The sequence below is a fragment of the Schistocerca gregaria genome, chromosome 5 (genome assembly GCF_023897955.1).
Source record: "Schistocerca gregaria isolate iqSchGreg1 chromosome 5, iqSchGreg1.2, whole genome shotgun sequence".
Taxonomy (NCBI): Eukaryota; Metazoa; Arthropoda; class Insecta; order Orthoptera; family Acrididae; genus Schistocerca; species Schistocerca gregaria.
Window position 1 is genome coordinate 273,902,195 of NC_064924.1, and position 20,465 is coordinate 273,922,659.

The 20,465-nt window shown below is 41.5% G+C and overlaps 1 protein-coding gene across 1 annotated transcript in view; it reads left to right on the top strand.

Moving 5' to 3' along the window:
* Positions 1 to 7,967: 7,967 nt before the first annotated feature.
* The window catches only part of LOC126271944 (SLIT-ROBO Rho GTPase-activating protein 1-like), a 632,413-nt gene continuing 619,915 nt past the window's right edge, over positions 7,968 to 20,465 (top strand). The window contains exon 1 of the mRNA XM_049974371.1: positions 7,968 to 8,202. Within this exon, the coding sequence (XP_049830328.1) occupies positions 8,115 to 8,202 (88 nt within the window). The 5' untranslated portion in view covers positions 7,968 to 8,114. The remainder of the gene's footprint in view (positions 8,203 to 20,465) is intronic.

The following is a 20,465-nucleotide window of genomic DNA, read 5'->3' on the forward strand; positions in this document are numbered from 1 at the left end:
CCTTCCCCCACCTTCTCCTTTTCCTTGAACACATCTGCTCACCATATATTGCCAGCTGCATTGATTCCCCCCCCCCCACCTCCTGGTTTCTCCCTTCCTCTCCAACCCCAACCAGTTGCCACACCTATATCGTTGTGTCCCACCCTCTCTCCATCTCCACACCCTCCACCTCCTTTCCCAACACAACTTCCACAATCTACCCCTCCTGGATGATGAGCTTCGCGCTGACATCTACCCTTCCTACTGACTCTAACCCCATCTTCCTGCCTCCTCCTCCAGGCTCTCTCCCCTCCCCCTCCCTTCTCCTGAGAGGCTTCCCTCTCCTACTCCCCCTCCTTCTCTTGCACTCCCTTTCAGTGTCTCTGCACTCCCTCCTGCCTTGTCTTCCCTCTTCATGTCCTGCCCCATCAGTCTCCTGCCTCTTAGTGTACCCGCTGTTGCCCCTGCTCTCTTCATCCCGCCGCCTCCCCTGCAGCCCCTTTCTCTCCCCTCCTTTTCCATCCTCTCTGGCCTCTCCCTCGGTAGGTCTCACCTGGCAGTTTTATTCTTCATCGTGTGTGCTCCAAGTGGGTTTTAAGTGTGTTCTGGAGTGTTTTCAATACTGTGCCCGACTTGTAAACTGTGCATGTGCATTCAGTGTCTTCTTTGTGTTTTAAGAATCGCCAGCTGTGTTTTTTAACTTTATGATGACTTTATAAACTGTCCCCCCATGAACGTCTCCATGTCAGTGTATTTTTACCTCCTTTATTTCCCCTTACTCTGTTTTATGTTCCCCCTTTTTATCTCCTTATGTCTGTATCATTTTATTCTTGTTTTAGTTGTAATGTCACTCGGCTGAAGAGCGGCGGATTGTGACGCTGTCAGCCCTCCCCTGCCCATATGGGGCAGGGGAATGAAATCACAATAAAGGAAAAAAAAAAAAAACGCTGAGAAGTCAGTTCCGGCGAGATCGTGTACCAGCACTCTCACTTGAAGATGGCGGCCAGTTGGAACGCTGAAATATTGTGTCAAGATGACATTATGATCTGGCTGCACACCCGAGAAGAATATTATCAATTATTACGCCAGGAAAGCCTTCGTAAGCACAAAGCCCATGTTGGCAAATCATAGCAATATGGAATGTTCAGAACGAAAATATTCGTTTGTTAGATGCGAGCCAGGTGCTTCTTTAATTCTAACAAAGCTGTGACTCTTTCATTTTTGTATATATCATTACAGGGGCCAACCAGAACTACAAAGTCGTTTGAGGACAAATTGGTAATTTCTTGAGAGTGGGCGTTCTTAATTCTCTCTGAGAAGGATGCCTCAGGCTTGGAAAAACTCATGGGTTTCAGAACTGATGTCTCATTAACACGAGAGGCAGTTATGCAGCCATGTTTATTAACACTATGCCGTCGGGCGATACCACAATGGTGATGTGCGCGAAATAGCGGTCAATGGCCGGCGACACCACAGTGGTGTCGTCTGCATAGTATCGCTCAGTGGCCGGCAACAGCACTTTAGTATCATTTGCATTCTGTTGATGTTTTGTTTAGGTAACAATAAGTTACACACGACAAGTTTTTTGTTTTTATAAGTACTTGTGCCCTTTCATCATGGTGGACGAAAGAGACAATAGGATTATTTACGATGAATGCGCGGACGTCTTTTCTGGCGTTCCGGACGATTTGGCCGATTGGAGAGAAGACATTGGATAAAAAAAAAAATGAATGCGAATCAGAATCGTAGGAAGATAGTGAAATACGTCCAAGAAGAATTCGTCGAACACTACAGTTGCCAACTGATTTGGCTGAATCAGACGAAGAAGACAGTGCCCAGTGGCCAGACTTTGATTTACCGAGGATAAATGATAAATTTGAAGGATCCCCGGGTGCAAACATATTTCCCAAAGACACGTAGAACGTCCAAGATATCGTAGAATTATGTATCGCGAACGATCTATTTGAATATATTAGCAACGAAACCAACAAGTACTACTGTCTAAATTGCAATAGAAGGAAACTGGATTTTAAAAAATGCCAAATTTGTCGACGTTACGGGACCCGAACTTAGAAAATGCTTTGGACTTGCTATCCTTATGGGAATAGTAAAGAAACCAAGGATTATTGGTCAACGATCCGTTGACAGACACACCGATATTTCACAAAATGATGTCCCGCAACCGATCCAGACAAATATTATCAATTTTACATTTTCCGACAGCAACAATAAACCGGATAATGCTGACCGGCCTGTCAAAGTGCATTTCGTAATTGATTATTTTTCCAAAAAGTTTCTATTGAAGGAATGATACCGTGGCATGGACGGTTAAATTTTAAAGTTTAAAATCCGTCGAAAATTACGAAATATGGCATACTCATTTAGATGCTGTGCGATTCGAGTACGAGATACATTTCCTCATTCAAGATATATTACGCCGCTGGACAGCCTTTAGCAAAAACATAGATGGAACTATTGACACCTTCTAATGGAAAGTGGCATCATCTCTGCATGGATAATTATTATATTAGTGCAGGACTTGCAGAGAAGTTATTTGAAAAGAAAATTCGAGCTTGTGGAACGATACGGCAAAATAGAGGATTTCCGGAAAAATAAAACGCGCAAAAGTCAATGTGTCTTAAGCTTGTCATCAACGGAAAGGTGACAAGCGGCCGGCGTCAAGCCAAGTAATCCGAATTAGCGCTCCTGGCGCCAAGCGAATAAATTTGTATGAGACGTGCGGACGGCAAAGTGTTAATTATATTGTGAAGGTTCCCCATGTGATTACGAACTTTTTGCTGTGACAAGGGTATATGTTTTCTATATCCTTTAATAGTTTGCATTGTGATATTACCATATTCAACAATTATTATCACTGGAAGATTTTAAACCATTAACATTACTTGGAGTTATTGGTGTTGCATGTTTATTCTCCGTAATTTATTCTGTTCTAGACACAAATTTTCCTCGTTACGTTATTGGTGGACCATTATTGGCACTGTCAGATCTACTCCCACTCAGTGGTTACCTATTCTTTCCAAAAATGCCCCTCTAGATCTCAGAGAGAAAGCTAACAAAGTACAACGTCTTAAGACGCTAGAGTTGCATAAGAATTCATTTCCAAGCAGCACTTTCGAGTATTCACCAGCTATATGCCTGAAGGCACCCAAGCCACTTTGAGTGCCAGACGTTTATGATGTCACTGAAAAGTGGAAACAACTCTAGAATGAACATCCACCTAATTTCAAAACTCTATGAGGCAAGTTGCCGAGCTACACATCGTGAAAGGTTGAGACTCAGCTACATCAAAATGGAGAAAGGGAGATGTGACCACGTCTTTAACGAGTTGTTATGAAGGTGCTGCATGTGGCTGTGATGCAGAGTAACAAACAATAAGATACATTGTGGAGAACATTTCATTCCACATTTTTAAAGGTGGCCTGAAACGGTTTCGTGAAGTGACATCGAGTGGTGCAATATAGTTGTTAGATTTAATATTAACACGTAAATTCATTGTGTGTGTACATGTAAATGTTTTGTTGTGCTCTATGATAATAATAATAATAACAATAATTAATAATAATAAATAATCTCTAGTAGTTTCATAATTCCAAAGAGAGTATCCTACTTAAAGTGAGTATTGCTTTGTATGTTCCCACATTTCTCTGGAACCCAAACTGATCTATCCCGAGTTTGGCTTCTATCAATCTTTCTGTTGTTATACAAATAATTCATCTCAATATTTTACAGCTATGACATATTAAACTAATGGTCCGGCAGTATTAACTTAACAGCATCTGCCTTATTTGAAATTGGGATTATGACTTTTTATTAAAGTCTGAGATTTTTTCACCTGTCTCAGATACTACGCATACCAGCAGGAATATTTTTGTCATGGATGGCTCTCCCAAGGACCTGAATACTTCTAAGGCAGTTTTCTTTACTGCAAAGCCTTATTTTGATGTAGGTCTTTCAGTGTGCTGTCTAATTCTTTTTGCAATATGCTCATCTATATTTATTTCTTCTTCCCTTTCCATAAAAGTGTATTCAAGTTATTTGCCCTCAGATTATCCTTCAACATATTCCTTCCACCTTTCACCTTTCCCTTCTTTGCTTAGTATTGGATTGTCATCTGCATTCTTGATACTCATAAAGCTGCTTTTCTTTTCTCCAGAGTCCGCATTAAGTCTCCTATAGGGACAGTCATTTTCCAATATTCTTACATCGTTTTACGGCATTATATATGTCCTCTAAAAATTCTTGCTTAGATATTTTGAACATCCTGCCGATATGATTTTTTAGGTGTTTTTTAAATTTATTTTTGTATGCTTCATTTTCCACATTATTATATTTTATTCTTATGTTAATCAAATTCAATGTCTTCTGTGTTATCGAAGGATTTGTGCTTTGCCTTATCTTTTTGCCTGTTCGATTCTCTGCTGCTCACTGTGGTGACGCCTGATGAAATGTAATTCTTGTGATGTGCAGGTCTGTAGGATAAAGCTTTACACTGTCTCTTTCAATTAGCTCATTGTTGGTTAACAGTCCTTCACAAAGAGCAACACATCCAAAATATTTACTCTAACAATGGAAAATCTAGGAGGGAATGTAACAATATTATGAAAAGGAAAGCTGCTACTCACCATATAATGGAGATACTGAATTGCCAATAGGCACAACAAAAAAGACTGTTACAAATAAATAAAGCTTTCGGCCATTAAGGCCTTCGTCACCAATAGACGTAGACACATACAACATACAAAACACATACACACATGACGCACCACACGTAAACGCAACTCTCACTCATGACTGCAGTCTGAGGCAATTGAAACCACACTGCGAGCAGCAGCCACAGTGCATTGTATGTGTGTGTATGTTTGTGTTTTGTGTGTCTATGTCTATTGTTGACGAAGGCCTTAATGGCTGAAAGCTTTATTTGTGACAGTCTTTTTGTTGTGCTTCCTATTCCTGTTGCACCTCAGTATCTCTGCTATATAGTGAGTAGCAACTTACCTTTTCATAATACTGTAAAAGATTTACTCTGTTATATTTCTTCCCTGCAGATTATTATAATGAATCTGATGCACTTGCAGATACTTTTTCTGAATGAGAAGAGACCAGAGTCTAGCTTCACAATTTTCTGTCAGTGTTCAAGTCAGATTTTGCCAAAAAATGAGAAAACAATCACACAACTTTATGCCAAGTTGACAACAATGCACTCCAAAGACGTTAATTTTACTTATTATTCACAATGTACCCACAAATAATTTATGATTGCAATAAATTTCATTGACTCTATAGTAACTCTCTCAAATAAAAGTAATATTTCTGTCTCCTCTCTATCTACAGCAAAAAAATAGCTTGTATGCAACTTAGCTTCTGAATACTAACTCCAAAAGATAACCTCACTCACTAGTTTTCATAATGTTTACTAGTACAATTTCAAATGTTATTGAACTCTGCTGCTGGTAAATATGAATCACGAAAGAAGAGTTATTCCTGAAGGGCAGTCTGTTCACCTCAAAGACTTGTGTTGACGAATTATGTGATTTCTGAAAAATATTTCTGTCAAGTACAGCATTTAATTTCATTTGGAATAAGTTGCAACTGAATACATCTAAGAATGATGTATACAAAACCATGTGCATTTTACTTATATTTATCGCTCACTTAAGTGACATGGAAGTGTTCTTTATGAGAGCTGATTCATAAGTTGTACAAAATTAATTTTTCTCATGATAGAATAATATTGCTTTATTTGACAGTGTTTCCCAGTAATTCTTCCTGTCACTGATCACCAGCTGTCCTTTTACAATGACTCGCACTGCTGCTCGCTGCATTGGGAGATCATCAACTCGTTGTCTCGACATGCAACAGACAAAGAAAAACACAAGATTTCAATACAGCAACTCACAACACTATGTAATTATTAGCACCAAATCAATTCAACTTACATGACATCACTCAGGTGGAAAAAATGGCTTCAGTGTTGCAATATATAAAAATGAAACACCATACTATTCACCGTTTAATGTATTCCTGTCCCATGGTTCAATCAGTTTTTGCCTAATTCTCCTTTTGAAATTCTCAGTTTTTCGTTCTTTCAATTTATTTCGGTCCCATCTCCTTAATTTCGTAACTTCCTCCAATTTCTTCAGTTTTAATCTCCTCAACTGGCCCAGCAAATGGTTTGTAGTTCAAACTCCGGTTTCAAAATCTTACATAGCCTGTTTGAAATTTTCTGATATTTCCTTGTCTCTTCCACACATACAATCTTCTTTCATGATTCATCTCTTTTACAGAACTCTGTCATTTCTTTTTTCACACCACACATACTGGTCCTTTTAATCTTTTCATCATTTGAGGATCTCGTGGGCACAGACCTATAGATCATTCTTGTACTACTGTAATGTGGCAGGTCTTGACTTTGTATCCATGTCCGCAATGATAATGCCATCACTATACTGTTCATAAAACCCTAACAGCTATCCTCATTATTAGTCCTACTCCTGCATTACTCCTACTGCTGTTGTACATGTTGTTTATTAATGACCTTGCAGACAATATTAATAGTAACCTCGGACTGTTCGCAGATGATGCAGTTATCTATAACAAAATACTGTCAGAAAGTCTCGCGGTTAAGGCGCTCAGTCCGGAACCGCGCGTCTGCTACGGTCACAGGTTCGAATCCTGCCTCGGGCATGGATGTGTGTGATGTCCTTAGGTTAGTTAGGTTTAAGTAGTTCTAAGTTCTAGGGGACTGATGACCACAGATGTTAAGTCCCATAGTGCTCAGAGCCATTTTTGAACTGTCAGAAAATAGCTGTACAAATATTCAGTCAGATCTTGATAAGATTTCAAAGTGGTGGAAAGGTTGGCAGCTTCCTTTAAACGTTCAGAAATGTAAAATTGTGCGCTTCACAAAACGGAAAAACGTAGTTTGTACTGATTATAGTACCAATGCACTGCAATTGGAATCGGTTAAGTCGTACAAGTATTTGGTTGTATACTTTGTAGGAGTATGATGCGGTATGATCAATGAGTTCGCGCTTGGGTAAAGTACGTGACAGACTGCAGTTCATTGGTAGAATACTTGGGAAATTTAAGCAAGTTATAATACAGATTGCTTCCAAATCACTCATGCAACCCATCCTGGAGTATTTCTCAAGTTTGTGAGACCTGTATCAAGTAGGTCTGACTGAGGGACATTGAATGTATAGAGAGAAGGGCAGCACGAATGGTCACGTGTTTGTCTGACCCGTGGGAGAGGATCACGGGGATTCTGAACAAAGAGAACTTGGTATACTCATGAAGACAGATGCAGACTATCCCGAGAAAGCCTATTTACAAAATTTCGAGAATCAGCTTCACAATATGAATCTCGGAAATTCTAAACCATCAACGTACCGCTCCCGCATGGATCATGAAGGCAATGTTAATCAGTGTACACTTATGCGTTTATACAATCATTCTTCACGCTGTGTAAATGTGAATGACGGGGGAAGAGGCCCTGATAATTGTTACAATAGAAGTTCCCTCTGCCATGCATTTCAAAGTGGTTTACAGAGAGAGGATGTAGATTTGATGTGGCGGACTATTATATTAGCAAGAGAAATAGCTTTTGCCAGTCTGGATAGTGGTCCGAAGATAGCTCTGTTTCATATTTTTATTACAAGACACTGCCTCGTAGGTGTTTATTATGAAATATTATGTCCGTTACAGAAAATAACAGTTTTCCGTTTACTCACACGTCTGCCGACACCCCACATCTTCGTCGTTGCACCTGCCTAACATTGTACCATTTTGCTTTCACTGATACGCGTTCCTATTCCTTTAGGTTTTCGTATGTTGGCCAATGCTGCTATCTAGCGAGCCGGTGCACGAGTTAAGGTACCCATCTGGCGGCGACCGTCGCTACCAACAAGAATTTTGGCACCAGTGCGCAGGCGTGCGCGAAGCTGCTGCTGTTCCGTTGCTAAGCGCGCAGTACACAAAGCGCAAGCGTTAGGTGCTGTGCGGAGGGAGTGTGAACGACGGGAATGTGGAGACACCGGCACGCAGAAATATTATCCGTATCGTGAGACACGAAACGGTTCGGTAGTCGGCTCAATTAAAAGCGCAAATCACACACAATGGATGAACTTGATGACCGTGATGGAAGTGTTGTGAAGTCTCCGATCAGAAGACTGGGATCCACTCGCAAGTTGCTGGTCCTTAACAGTGAGTATAGTAAAAAATAAAAATTCTGCTTTTAGTATAGTGTTTTGCCGTGCGCGATGCGAAGTCTGCTCTGTTTGTAACTATCTGAGAGGTGCAGTATGCCCGCATTTCTAAATTTGTGCTTAAAAACAGCAATAACCTGTTCAAAATGAGTAGATTTTTGCCGGTCGCTTGCGTCTACTGCAGAAAAACTTGTAATTGTGTATAACTTTCGGAAACGTCGTTGAACGAAAATGAAGCATACATTAAGCACCAGGAAGCGATTGAAACAAATCTTAAAAGTGAGTTACTTTCAACGTAATGATACATTCCTGAAGTTTGCAGTTTTAGCTCCAGTCATAAATAACGTACTTCTTACGGAAAATTATGGTTAATAGCTGATAATTGCTTACTGTTTGGGTATTACGTACTGGGCCCAACCGTGACAGAAAGTACGAAGTTTCATCCATTTGTGAGACATCTAAGATAAGCAAATGCATTTGAAAAATTGCTATCACATCACTTCGAAAACAGCCAAAAGACGTCTACATTGATAAAACGATGCATCGCAGGCATTGAGTTATGCGTATTCCGTATTCCATTGTTTATTTGAGATTAAATCTAGGTCGCCCTAGCCCTTTGCTTGACTTTTCTTGCGTTAATACTAACAGAAAAGATAAGGGTAAACAAAACAAGGAAGACCCCAGATTGGGAAGCATTTAGAGGGTAAAAGACAAATAGATAAATCTTTTTTATGAAAAACACTTCCTTTTGGCGTTTATATCTCAGATTAGCACATGCTTAACCTTGCACGATAAAGTGTAAGACCAGGCTTGTAAGCGTTTGTTTTGTCAATAAAATGAAATGTAGCGCGTACGATCCGTAATTTGTGCATATGAATTTATTTACGCAGTGTTATGACATTTGAATGTGGGTCATACACACTGAATCTGCGACATAAAATCCTGCGTAAGAAAGGTATCCGAACGCAACAATTAATTGTGAAACAATGAGGACGTACATCACTGCTGGCACGAATAAAGCAGATAGTATTTTATTGTATGTTCTTTCTGTCTCTGCATACCTATAACTACTTGGTTAAATAGTAGAGATACGAAGGCCAAAAGATTCTAAAACAAGCTGTAATCGCTACGTATCACTGCAATCAGTGTATAACCACAGTCGTATTACTGCACTTACGTTTTGAATCTTTAATTTACGATGTTCTTTATGCTTTTTGTCCGTTTGTATCTTTGTCTGATCTTTGATTTCCAATCGTTAGAATGTATTTTGATGAGCAACAGTTACGAATCCACAAAGTTTTGATTACTTACATGGAATTGGTTCGCAGGATATAACGTGCTATTTATTCCACATGTTTCGCATTCTAGTCAAAGAATTTTTGCTACGTGTTTGCACTTGAGTTGCAAATCAGATCACCTGCGGTAAGTGACATCACAAGATGCTTTATAGATTGAGTCTGAGCTGTTGTCGACATAGAAGTATTTTCTAAAATTGGAACACCAAACTTTAAAACTGATTAGAGAGAACATCGATTAAAGTGCAGCCGTCACACAATTTTGAAAGCGATGATTGTAGTAGTATGTCTAGTAGTAATGTCGTTGGTGGCCATTGAAAGTAAGCTGATACAGTGCAGATAAGAAGTAGAAGAAAGGATCGATTTTTTTGTGTCGTGTATGGCGTATAAGATTATGATTTTTAATCAGGGAACCAGTCAATAATATGCATGTAAATGTCATAAAAAGATCGACACACAGTCTGTAGTAGGATTTATTGAGACTTGGAAAGCAATATGATACGCAGTATGAAGGCATATTACTTTACCAGTTGGCAGAAGTTCGAAAATAGGTATGCCCGTATCTTTTTGTGTAGGGAGTCTGTTTCACTTCGAAGTGCGTAATGGTTTTAAATGCTTGAGGAGCACGGATTCAAGTTTGGTTGTAAAAAAGTGTGCGATAAACAACTTTTATGTACAACAGAATCTAGCGACCTATGTACATTTATTATGAACCACTTCGGCTTAAACATTTTTTACACCAAGACTCTGACATCTGTACGAACTCAATGTAAGTGTTGCAGTATGGTGCAACATTTGTTAGGCTTCGGTTATAACAAGAAAATTTCACAGCTGGTTTCAGCTGTTAGCATGGTTTGAAGCTAGGCGGGATTGTGGTGATAATAGATGACTACGCGTGAATTGACAGCCCAACAGCGTCATTACCTACCCGACCTGCAAAGCCCAGTTAATCGTAATATGACCTACCCCTTTCGTACACAGGCGCAAGAGTTGATGGCTGAAGAGTGGCATAATCATTCGATTTGGAAATTACAGACAATTCTAGCGTAGAGGTCCGACAAATTATTATTGAACAACAAATACGAAGTTTTATATTTCGTGCGCCAGGGGAGGTGAATAGTATTTTGAGGTATATACGACGAATACATCACCCCCCCCCCCCCCCCGTCCCCTCCCCACGAACCATGGATCATGTCGATGGTGGAGACGTTTGGGTGCCTCAGCGATACAAATAGCCGTACCATAGACGCAACTACAACGGAGAGGTATCCGTTGAGAAGCCAGACAAATTTGTGGTTCCTGAAATGGGACAACAGCCTTTCTAGTAGTTGCAGGGACAATAGTCTTGATGACTGACTGATCTTGCCTTGCAACATTAACCAAAACGGCCTTGCTGTGCTGGAACTGCGAACGGCTGAAAGCAAGGGGAAACTACAGTCGTAATTTTTACTGAGAGCACGCAGCTCTATCGTATGGTTAAATGATGATGGCATCCTCTTGAGGATGTCGTTATCGGGAGAAACAAAACTGACGTTCTACGAATCGCAGCGTGGAATGTCAGATCCCGTAATCGGGCAGGTAGGTTACAGAATTTAAGAAGGGAAATGGGCAGTTTAAAGTTAGATATAATAGGAATTGGTGAAGTTCGGTGGCAGGAGAAACTGGACTTCTTGGTGAATACAGCGTTATAAATACAAAACCAGATGGGCGTAATGCAGGAGTAGGTTTAATAATCAGTGAAAAAAAAATAGGAACGCTGATAAAATACTGTGAACAGCATAGTGAATACATTATTATAACCGAGGCTAACACTCACCACAGTAGTGCAAGTTTTGCCAACTATCTCCGCAGATGAGGAGGAGATTGAGGGACTGTAAGATGAGATAAAAGAAATTATTCAGGTAGTTAAGCGAGCCGAAAATTTAATAGTCACGAGGGTCTGGAATTCGACAATAGGATAAGAAAGATAAGGAAAAGCAGTAGGGGAATAATGACAGGGGAAAAGGAATGAAAGATGAAGCCGCCTGGTAGAATTTTACACAGAGCATAATTTAACCATAGCTAACACTAGGTTCAAGGATCATGAGAGAAGGTTGTATACGTGGAAGAGACCAGGAGACTGGAAGGTTTCAGATTGATTATTTAATGGTTAGACAGAGATTTAGGAACCAGGTTTTAAATTGTAAGACATTTCCAGGGGCAGATGTGGACTTTGATCACAATTTATTGTTTATGAAGTGCAGGAAAATAGAAGAAGAATGGGTAACTTTGAGAGATGAAATATTGAAGGCAGCAAAGGATCAAGTTGGTAAAAAGAAGAGGCGTGGTAGAAACCCTTGGGTAACACAATAGATATTAAATTTAACCGATGAAAGGAGAAAATATAAAAATGCAGTAAATGAAGCAGGCAAAAAGGAATACAAACGTCACAAAAATGAGATCGACAGGAGGTGCAAAATGGCTAAGCAGGAATGGCTGGAGGACAAATGTAAGGATGTAGAAGCATATATCATTAGGGGTAAGATAGATACTGCCTACAGGAAAATTAAAGAGACCTTTCCAGAAAAGAGATCCACCTGTATGAATATGAGAGAGCTCAAATGTAAAACCAGGCCTAAGCAAAGAAGAGAAAGCAGAAAGGTGGAATGAGTATATATTCGTAGAGGGTCTATACAAGGGAGATACAGTTGACGGTAATATTATGGAAATGGGAGAGGATGCAGAGGAAGATGACAAGGGAGATATAATACTGCGGGAAGAATTTGACGAAGCACTGAAAAAGCTAAGTCGAAACAAGGCCTCAGAAGTAGGCAACATTCCATTCGAGCTACTGATAGCCTTGGGAGAGCCAGCCACGACTAAACTCTTCCATCTGGTGAGCAAGATGTACGAGACAGGCGAAATTTCCCCAGACTTCAAGACGAATATAATTATTCCAATCCTAAAGAAAGCAGGTGCTGACAGGTGTGAAAATTACCGAACTGTCAGTTTCATAAGTCACTGTTGCAAAATGCTAACACCAATCAATTACAGAAGAATGGAAAAACTCGTTGAAGCCGACCTTGGGGAAGTTCAGTTTGGATTCCAGAGAAATGTAGGAACACTCGAGGCAATACTGACTCTACGACTTCTCATAGAATATAGGTTAAGGAAAGGCAAACCTAGATTTATAGCATTTGTAGATTTAGAGAAAGCTTTTGACAACGTTGACTTGAGTACTCTGTTTCTGTTCAGTTTTTACAGAAACCAGAGGGCAGTTATAAGACTAGGGGTACAAAAGGGAAGCAGTGGGTGAGAAGTGCTCTAGCAATAGTGGACACCCAACCAGCAGAGGGGTCGAAACGTCGATTATTTTAGAAGGAAATATGACGCGCCCTAGCAACACAAAAGATTTCAATTTTACTTACTGTATTCGTTTCCTTTGTTTATATAACCCTTTACCGCTGAAGAGTTCACAGTTTGACGAAGATGATAACAGTCCCTGAGGTGTGCATCGGGTAGAAGGCAGGGCCGCGCCGCATCGCCTGTGGTGTGTGGTGCTGGGATTTGGGGGACGCCGAGGCTGCAACGTGACTTCCGGCGAGTCGCTGCCGGGGCCCGGAGCAGCGCATCTGCCCGACAGCTGGCCGGCAGCTGCCAGCTGCGCTCCCAGGCCTTGCCTTGCTTGCCCTGCCCTGCCCCACCTCCCGGCCGGTGCCTCTAAAGGGCCCCACAAACGAAGGACAGATCGCAGCGATCCGGTGTGCCCAGAGAATGCACTTGTGTGTGGGCAGAGCACAGCGATCGATCACTGATCGCTTGGGATTATAATGTAAAATTCTGATGATATGGCTGCGACTCGATTTTCTACTGATGAGGCCTAATTGTATTGTTTCGTTTCGCTTTACCCGCATTGGGCAAGAACTCGACGATAGAATTTATGGTTACACAGGGACCGAGAACCACTCTGAGAAGAGAAGCTGAGGCCGTTTCAAATGGCTCTATGCACTATGAGACTTAACATCTGAGGTCTCCTGCACTTAGAACTACTTAAATCTAACTAACCTAAGGAGATGACACACATCCATGCCCGAGGCAGGTTCGGACCTGCGACCGCAGCAGCAGCGCGGTTCCGGACTGAAGCACCTAGAGTCGCTCGGTCACAACGGCCGGTGCTGAGGCCGGAATTGCCATTTTGAGCACCGGTACTTTTTGTCTGAAACCACCATTTTATGAGCTTTGTTTTAAAGTATCAGTGCCTTTAGCAAGACAGGAGTGATACACTGAATGCAGTGCTTTGTACAACAGCGTTCAAAGCAACATTCGGCGCCGAGGTTCTGCTTCGTGATCGTAGGAGATTGTGGCATGCGGTTTATTTTAACAGTGGCAGTATTGAGAGATTACTGACATAGGAAGTAAGTACGGTGTATTTAAAGTTATTGTAACGTAGATTTTAGTGTGCACTACTACTTCTACTACTAGTTCCGAAATGAAACCCCATAGGCAGCATGTTGATTTGATACAAAATTTATTAAATTTTAGCCCAAGGTTTGCTTGTTACTTAGGACTGTAATTTGTTTGGCAGCCTGGTTGGCCGCTAGGTTCTAAACACTACAGTCTGAAACCGCGCGACCGCTACGGTCACAGGTTCGAATCCTGCCTAGGGCATGGATGTGTGTGATGTCCTTAGGTTAGTTAGGTTTAAGTAGTTCATAGTGCTCAGAGCCATTTGAACCGTTTTTTTGTAATTTGTTTTCAAAAATGTTTCAAATGGCTCTGAGCGCTATGGGACTTAACTTCTGAGGTCATCAGTCCCCTAGAACTTAAAACTACTTAACCCTAACTAACCTAAGGACACCACACACATCCATGCTCGATGCAGGATTCGAACCTGCGACCGTAGCGGTCGCGCGGTTCCAGACTGAAGCGCCTAGATCCACTCGGCCACAGCGGCCGGTTGTAATTTGTTTTAGGCATTATGAATTGATGGAAGTTTCGAAATGTGGGATTGTGACTATGAAAAATGCGAATATGCTTTTAAATATATAACATGAAATGATGGATAGTGGAAAACTGTATGTCCTTGTGGTTCCATAACCAAACCATCTCCTGAAAACAACTGATTCTTTGCTTCTTGTCAGTTTCTTCTTGTACTATGGTAATAAAGGTCAATTTTGTGAAATTTTTTTCATATTGTTGGGGCGCAAAGGTTTAAGAAGTAATACAGGTATAAAAACATTGACACTCTGATTTTACATGATTAGCATTTTGAAGCTTGGATTGTGGAAGTATAATTGATGGGAAGTACATAATAATAGTCACGATACACTGGGCACTATCTGATGCTGTGGAGTTTCAACCTCTAAACAGATACGCTAACATGAAGCGGACATTTTAATTTACATGTTTAGTGCGAATCTACCACACACTATACTGAAGTCTCTCTTCATTTCATATAATACAACTCTTCCTTCAATTTATAACAAGAGGTGCTGTAGTCAGCAGTGCTACTGGTGACAACATTTCTGTAGACACATCGGGATTGCAAAACAAATTGTGCGAGTACTTGTAGTTAAAATATAAAACTAATGAATGAAAAAAGAGTTGAGGACTAAAAAGATAATGTTATTCTTCAAAGATCAAATTTGTCAAGATCGCTAGTATTGTAATTATTTTTATTCCTGTTACCGGTTTCGGCAGATCTTGCTACATTATTAGATGTTCACGCTTTCTACACTCTGAAAGTCACAAATTGATGTTGCGTCAGATTGTAATAAAAAGTGGCAGGGAGCACCAGCATGTCACAAATAAAGCAGTGCACAATTAAAACATGCAACATGTGCTGATGTCACATCATACACTCTGTATTGAATACATTGTGGGACATCCGCACATCATGTTGTACAATTTAATTGTGTGGTATTTTACTTGAGACATGCTGGTGTTCCCTGCCACTTTTTATTACAATTTGGCGCAACATCACTATGTGATTTTTAGTGTTGTGAAAAGCATGTACATCTAATAATGTTGGAAGATCCGATGGTGACAGCGTAGGTCTATCTATATGTATACTTTGCAAACTACTGTGAGGTGCACGGCAGAGAGTTCGTCCCATTGTACTAGTTATTAGGGTTTCTTCCCGTTTCATTCACGTATGGAGAGCAGAAACGATGATTGAATGCCTCTGTATTCTAATCTTATCCTCACGATCCCTATGTGAGCGATATTGTAGTATATTCCTAGAGATATCGTTAGAGCTGGTTCTTCAAACTTTGATAATAGGGAAGTTGTTGACGCTGCAAGATGTTGGCTGAGACGTCGACCAGTGCAGTGGCACTATACGGGTATAAAGGTACTCTCAGTAAGGTGGCGTAAGGGCGTCACATTGAGTGGAGATTATGTTGAAAAATATGGTTTTGTAGCCGAAAGAGAGGTGAATATTATGCTGTACTGGAATCCTGAATGTAACCAATCTGCTTGCAGAAACAATACGTTGCATTACTTATTGAATGCCTCTCGTATAAATTTAACATAAAGACATTGCTCCCTTAGGCAAAGCGAAACGAAACAAAATGGTTCAAATGGCTCTTAGCACTATGGGTCTTAACTGCTGTGGTCAAAAGTCCCCTAGAACTTACAACTACTTAAACATAATTAACCTAAGGACATCACGCACATCCATGTCCGAGGCAGGATTCGAACCTGCGACCGTAGCGGTCACGCGGTTCCACCCTGTAGCGCCTAGAACCGCACGGCCACTCCGGCCGGCGAAACGAAACAAAACTACAGTCACGACGCATAGGAAACAAGCAAATGAATCGCTACCAGATAACCATATTGCCTCAGATTAACTAATTTAGTGCGAATGCATTCTGAATTGCTGGTGTATCCTCGTATCACCACAATAAAACAGTGAACGGCTGGAATAGTATGAATGAGAACAGTAGCATATGTAAGTTTAAAAGAATAACTACAATCGAACTGATAAATAAATAGCAAAGAAAAATCAAGAAAGGAATGGTGCTTGATTGCCAAAGCGCTAATTTGGGTGGGAACTATACAAGTTCTCCCCAGAATTAATCCCCTTTTGCAACGCAATTAGACTTTGTTTACGCGAATGCACTGTGATGCCAAATTCTATTCAGATGGAATCAAGTACGACCAGTTGCACCACAAACTATGGCTATGGAGAACAGGGAGCTGTGAGTACCATTTAATAAGCCTATGCGGGTGTAGCAGTAGTTTACCCTTTCACCTGGATGCGGGCGGCAGCGGAAAACGGCATGCACTGTGCGAGGGGTCGAGCGCGGCGGCAGCTGTAATCTTCTAATTCATCCATGAAAACTTGCAAACTACGGGGACTGGCGTTCTTATTATTTAACACAGGAAATTGAGCTATCAGAGCCCTGAAATTCCAGCCCGTTCGCTGGTAGGGCCAAAACCAATAGGCACGACGGAAGGCCTGAAGTTCTCTTCCAGGGGAGGACCAGAAGACGAAGAAGGCAATCACAATCGCTTTCCACCAAGTCTTGAACAGAAAAAAATACCTCCATGTTGTGCAAACCAATGAAACTCTCTCCCATTCATTGAATCTCCCCTCTTGATTGTTATGCTGGCCTGATAGCCAATCCAGACACAGCAGTGGGTTTCCCAAGCTGGGGGAGCAAGCCTCTGCTTTGCATATGTTGCAAATGGCTCTGAGCACTATGGGACTTAACATCTCAGATCATCAGTCCCCTAGAATTTAGAACTACTTAAACCTAACTAACCTAAGGACTACACACACATCCATGCGCGAGGCACGATTCGAACGAACGACCGTAGCGTCGCGCGGTTCCAGACTGAAGCGTCTAGAACCGCTCGGCCACACCGGCCGGTGTGCTTTGCATATCCGGAGGCGCAAAATCTCTGTTGCCTGAAAAAAGAGAATTTTAAACTGGGGAGACGTCGTTCTCACAGTAATCAAAAACGTCTACATAGACAGGACCACAGTCCCTCATTTATCAAGAGATCTAATTTTCCAGGCTGACCATTTCCAATTTGTGTAAGAAGGCTGTTAAGCTTCCCATACAGTCGTCCTTGTAAAATATAGGCTTTTTGTTCCACTCGCTAAAAGAGCCTACCTCCGCTAAACCCGTGCACCAGCCGTTCTCATCGTATCGTCCGAGCTTTTAACATGAGGATGCTTATAGTTTTATGACCTTCCTGCCGTTTGCTCAGATTACAGCAGTCTCTCTCAAATGGCTTCCTCCACCCACTTTCAGCCCGACAGACCGTCGCCTGGCCCAGGTAAAACGTTTTGCGAGCCGGCGCCCTCCTACTCCGACCCTAAGTGGGAAGAATGGAGTGCCACAGCTCGAGGTCTATCTACAGCTACAGTTGACAGAGCACTGCTTCCCCAAATCACTCGCACAGCCAGGACTCATGCTGGTAGTTTTGTGTTATTTCTGAAGCAACTAAATGCATTATTAAAGAATTCAACTTATAAACAGATTGAGTTTATTGAAAGTGGGCATTTTAATTTGAATGTATTGGGCGTACCAATTCTGCCTCTATACTTCAGTCCCTCGTCGTTTCGTATAATTAAGTTAATGCTCCCTCACACAGTCTACAACAAGAACCATGGAAATCAGCATTGCTGTTAATAAAATTTCTGTAGACAGTCGAAATTGCAAAGCCATTATAGCTAAGCGGCAAGACTAATAAAACTGAAATTTAATAGGAGATTTTAAAATGTATTTTCGATCTATAAACTGAGAACATGTACACAACACGCTTGATTGTCTAACATAACTTACATTTGCCCTGAAAACCATTCTAGAACGGTTTTAGTAAATTCCTAATTTTTGTTGACAGAGATAAACTAACATTGCGTCCGTAGCAGCACAGCAGAACTTAAAGACACAGTCACGTTCAGCCGGCCGGGTGGCCGAGAGGTTCTGGGCGCTACAGTCTGGAATCGCGTGACCGCTACGGTCGCAGGTTCGAATCCTGCCTCGGGCATGGATGTGTGTGATGTCCTTAGGTTAGTTAGGTTTAAGTAGTTCTAACTCTAGGGGACTGATGACCTCAGATGTTAAGTCCCATAGTGCTCAGAGCCATTTTCCTCCTTTATAAGACAAGGCGACACAGGCCTTTGACAGTGTTCAGTGAACAACACGTGGACTATGGTACAGTCAGCTGTGGACACCACAGGATCCAGAAGAAGATCCCAGCAGAGGTATCGGAACATCGACCACGTAGAAGAAATATGATGCAGCGTAACAACCCAGAAGATATTACCTTCAATTTTAAAGTTACCCACTTATGAATGGAAATTGCACTTTGTAGGTCTGTGGCCAGATTTTAAAACTGTTAAATAAAATAATCTTCCATCTAAGAACTGCCTTATTATTCTTTATTAGAAAACCAGGATGGTTTGCAGGGAATGGTACACTATATTTGCTTTTCTTTTCGTGGTGAAACAGGCGAGGTAAAACGATGAAAAACAGCGACAAACGTACTGCGATGACTTAACCCATTTTACAAATTGTACTGAATTGCATTTGTCGTTTTATCGTTCGGGTGCTAGGAAAAGCGAATGCTGCAGTTGAAGCCTTGAAGCAGGCAGCTAACGTTGACATGGACGCGGACGGGACATCGGCACTATGAGAGGCAGCGCCGACGGTACACGGGACGAGACGGGTAACGTAATTTGCACTTCTCCGTGCTCTCCAGCGTCGATTGTCGGCTTTATTTGGTTCGAAAGCCACACATTTTCTTCACCAAAATGGACGCGCATGAAATACCTGCGTTAACTCTGTTAGCGTCTGCCAAAGCAGTCGAAAAATAGCCGCGAAAATATACTGGACTCGTCGCCGATGGCCTGGACAGCGAATTGCTGATAGAGGAGCGGTACATAATGCTGTACAACGATCTGATACACATACTGGTAGATGTTATTCGTTAACTCTTTTGAATTTTCAGGATTCACTGCCGACACTTTAAAATAACGTACTTCATAACATATACGATGGTCACTCCAAAAGAAATGCACACTGTTTTTATTAATCCATCTTTTATTCTACATATTTGAAAGTTGTGCAGTGTGTAGGTACATCCTTTAGTAACAATGTTTTCATTTCTCCACGCAATTTCCATCCCTCTCAATTGCCTTACGCCATCTTGGAACCAGCGCCTGTATACCCGCACGGTAAAATTATGGACCTACCTGTGAGAGCCACCGTTGGGCAGCGTGCACAAGGGAGTCAAATGGTTCAAATGGCTCTGAGCACTATGAGACGTAACATCTGAGGTCATCAGTCCCCTAGAACTTAGAACTACTTAAACCTAACTAACCTAAGGACATCACACACATCCATCCCCGAGGCAGGATTCGAACCTGCGACCGTAGTGGTCGCGCGGTTCCAGACTGAAGCGCCTAGAACCGCTCGGCCACACCGACCGGCACAAGGGAGTCATCATCTTCAAACCTTGTTCCACGAAGAGAGTCTTTCAGTTTCCCAAAGAGATGATAGTCACATGGAGCCAGGTCAGGAATGTAAGGCGGGTGTTTCAGTGTTCTCCATCCGAGTTTTGTGATCGCTTCCATTTTTTTTTTTTTTTTTTTTTTTTTTTTTTTTTTTTTTTTTTTTTTTTTTACTGACATGTGGCGGTGCATTGTCGTGCAACAGCAAAACATCCTGCTTTTGCCGATGTGGTCGAACACGACTCAGTCGAGCTTGAAGTTTCTTCAGTGTCGTCACATATGCATCAGAATTTATGTCCACAAGCAAGAGTCCACAGTACGAGGCCTGCCGCTGCGAGGACAATCCTCAATATTGCCGTGCCCGCTTTCATAACGCAACCAGCTTGCCCACCGACTAACTGTACTGCGATCGACAGCAGTATCTCCATACACCTATTTCAACCTCTTGTGCATGTTTCCCACTGTCTCGTTTTCACAGCACAGGAATTCTATGAAAGCACGTTGCTTCTGACGAACGTC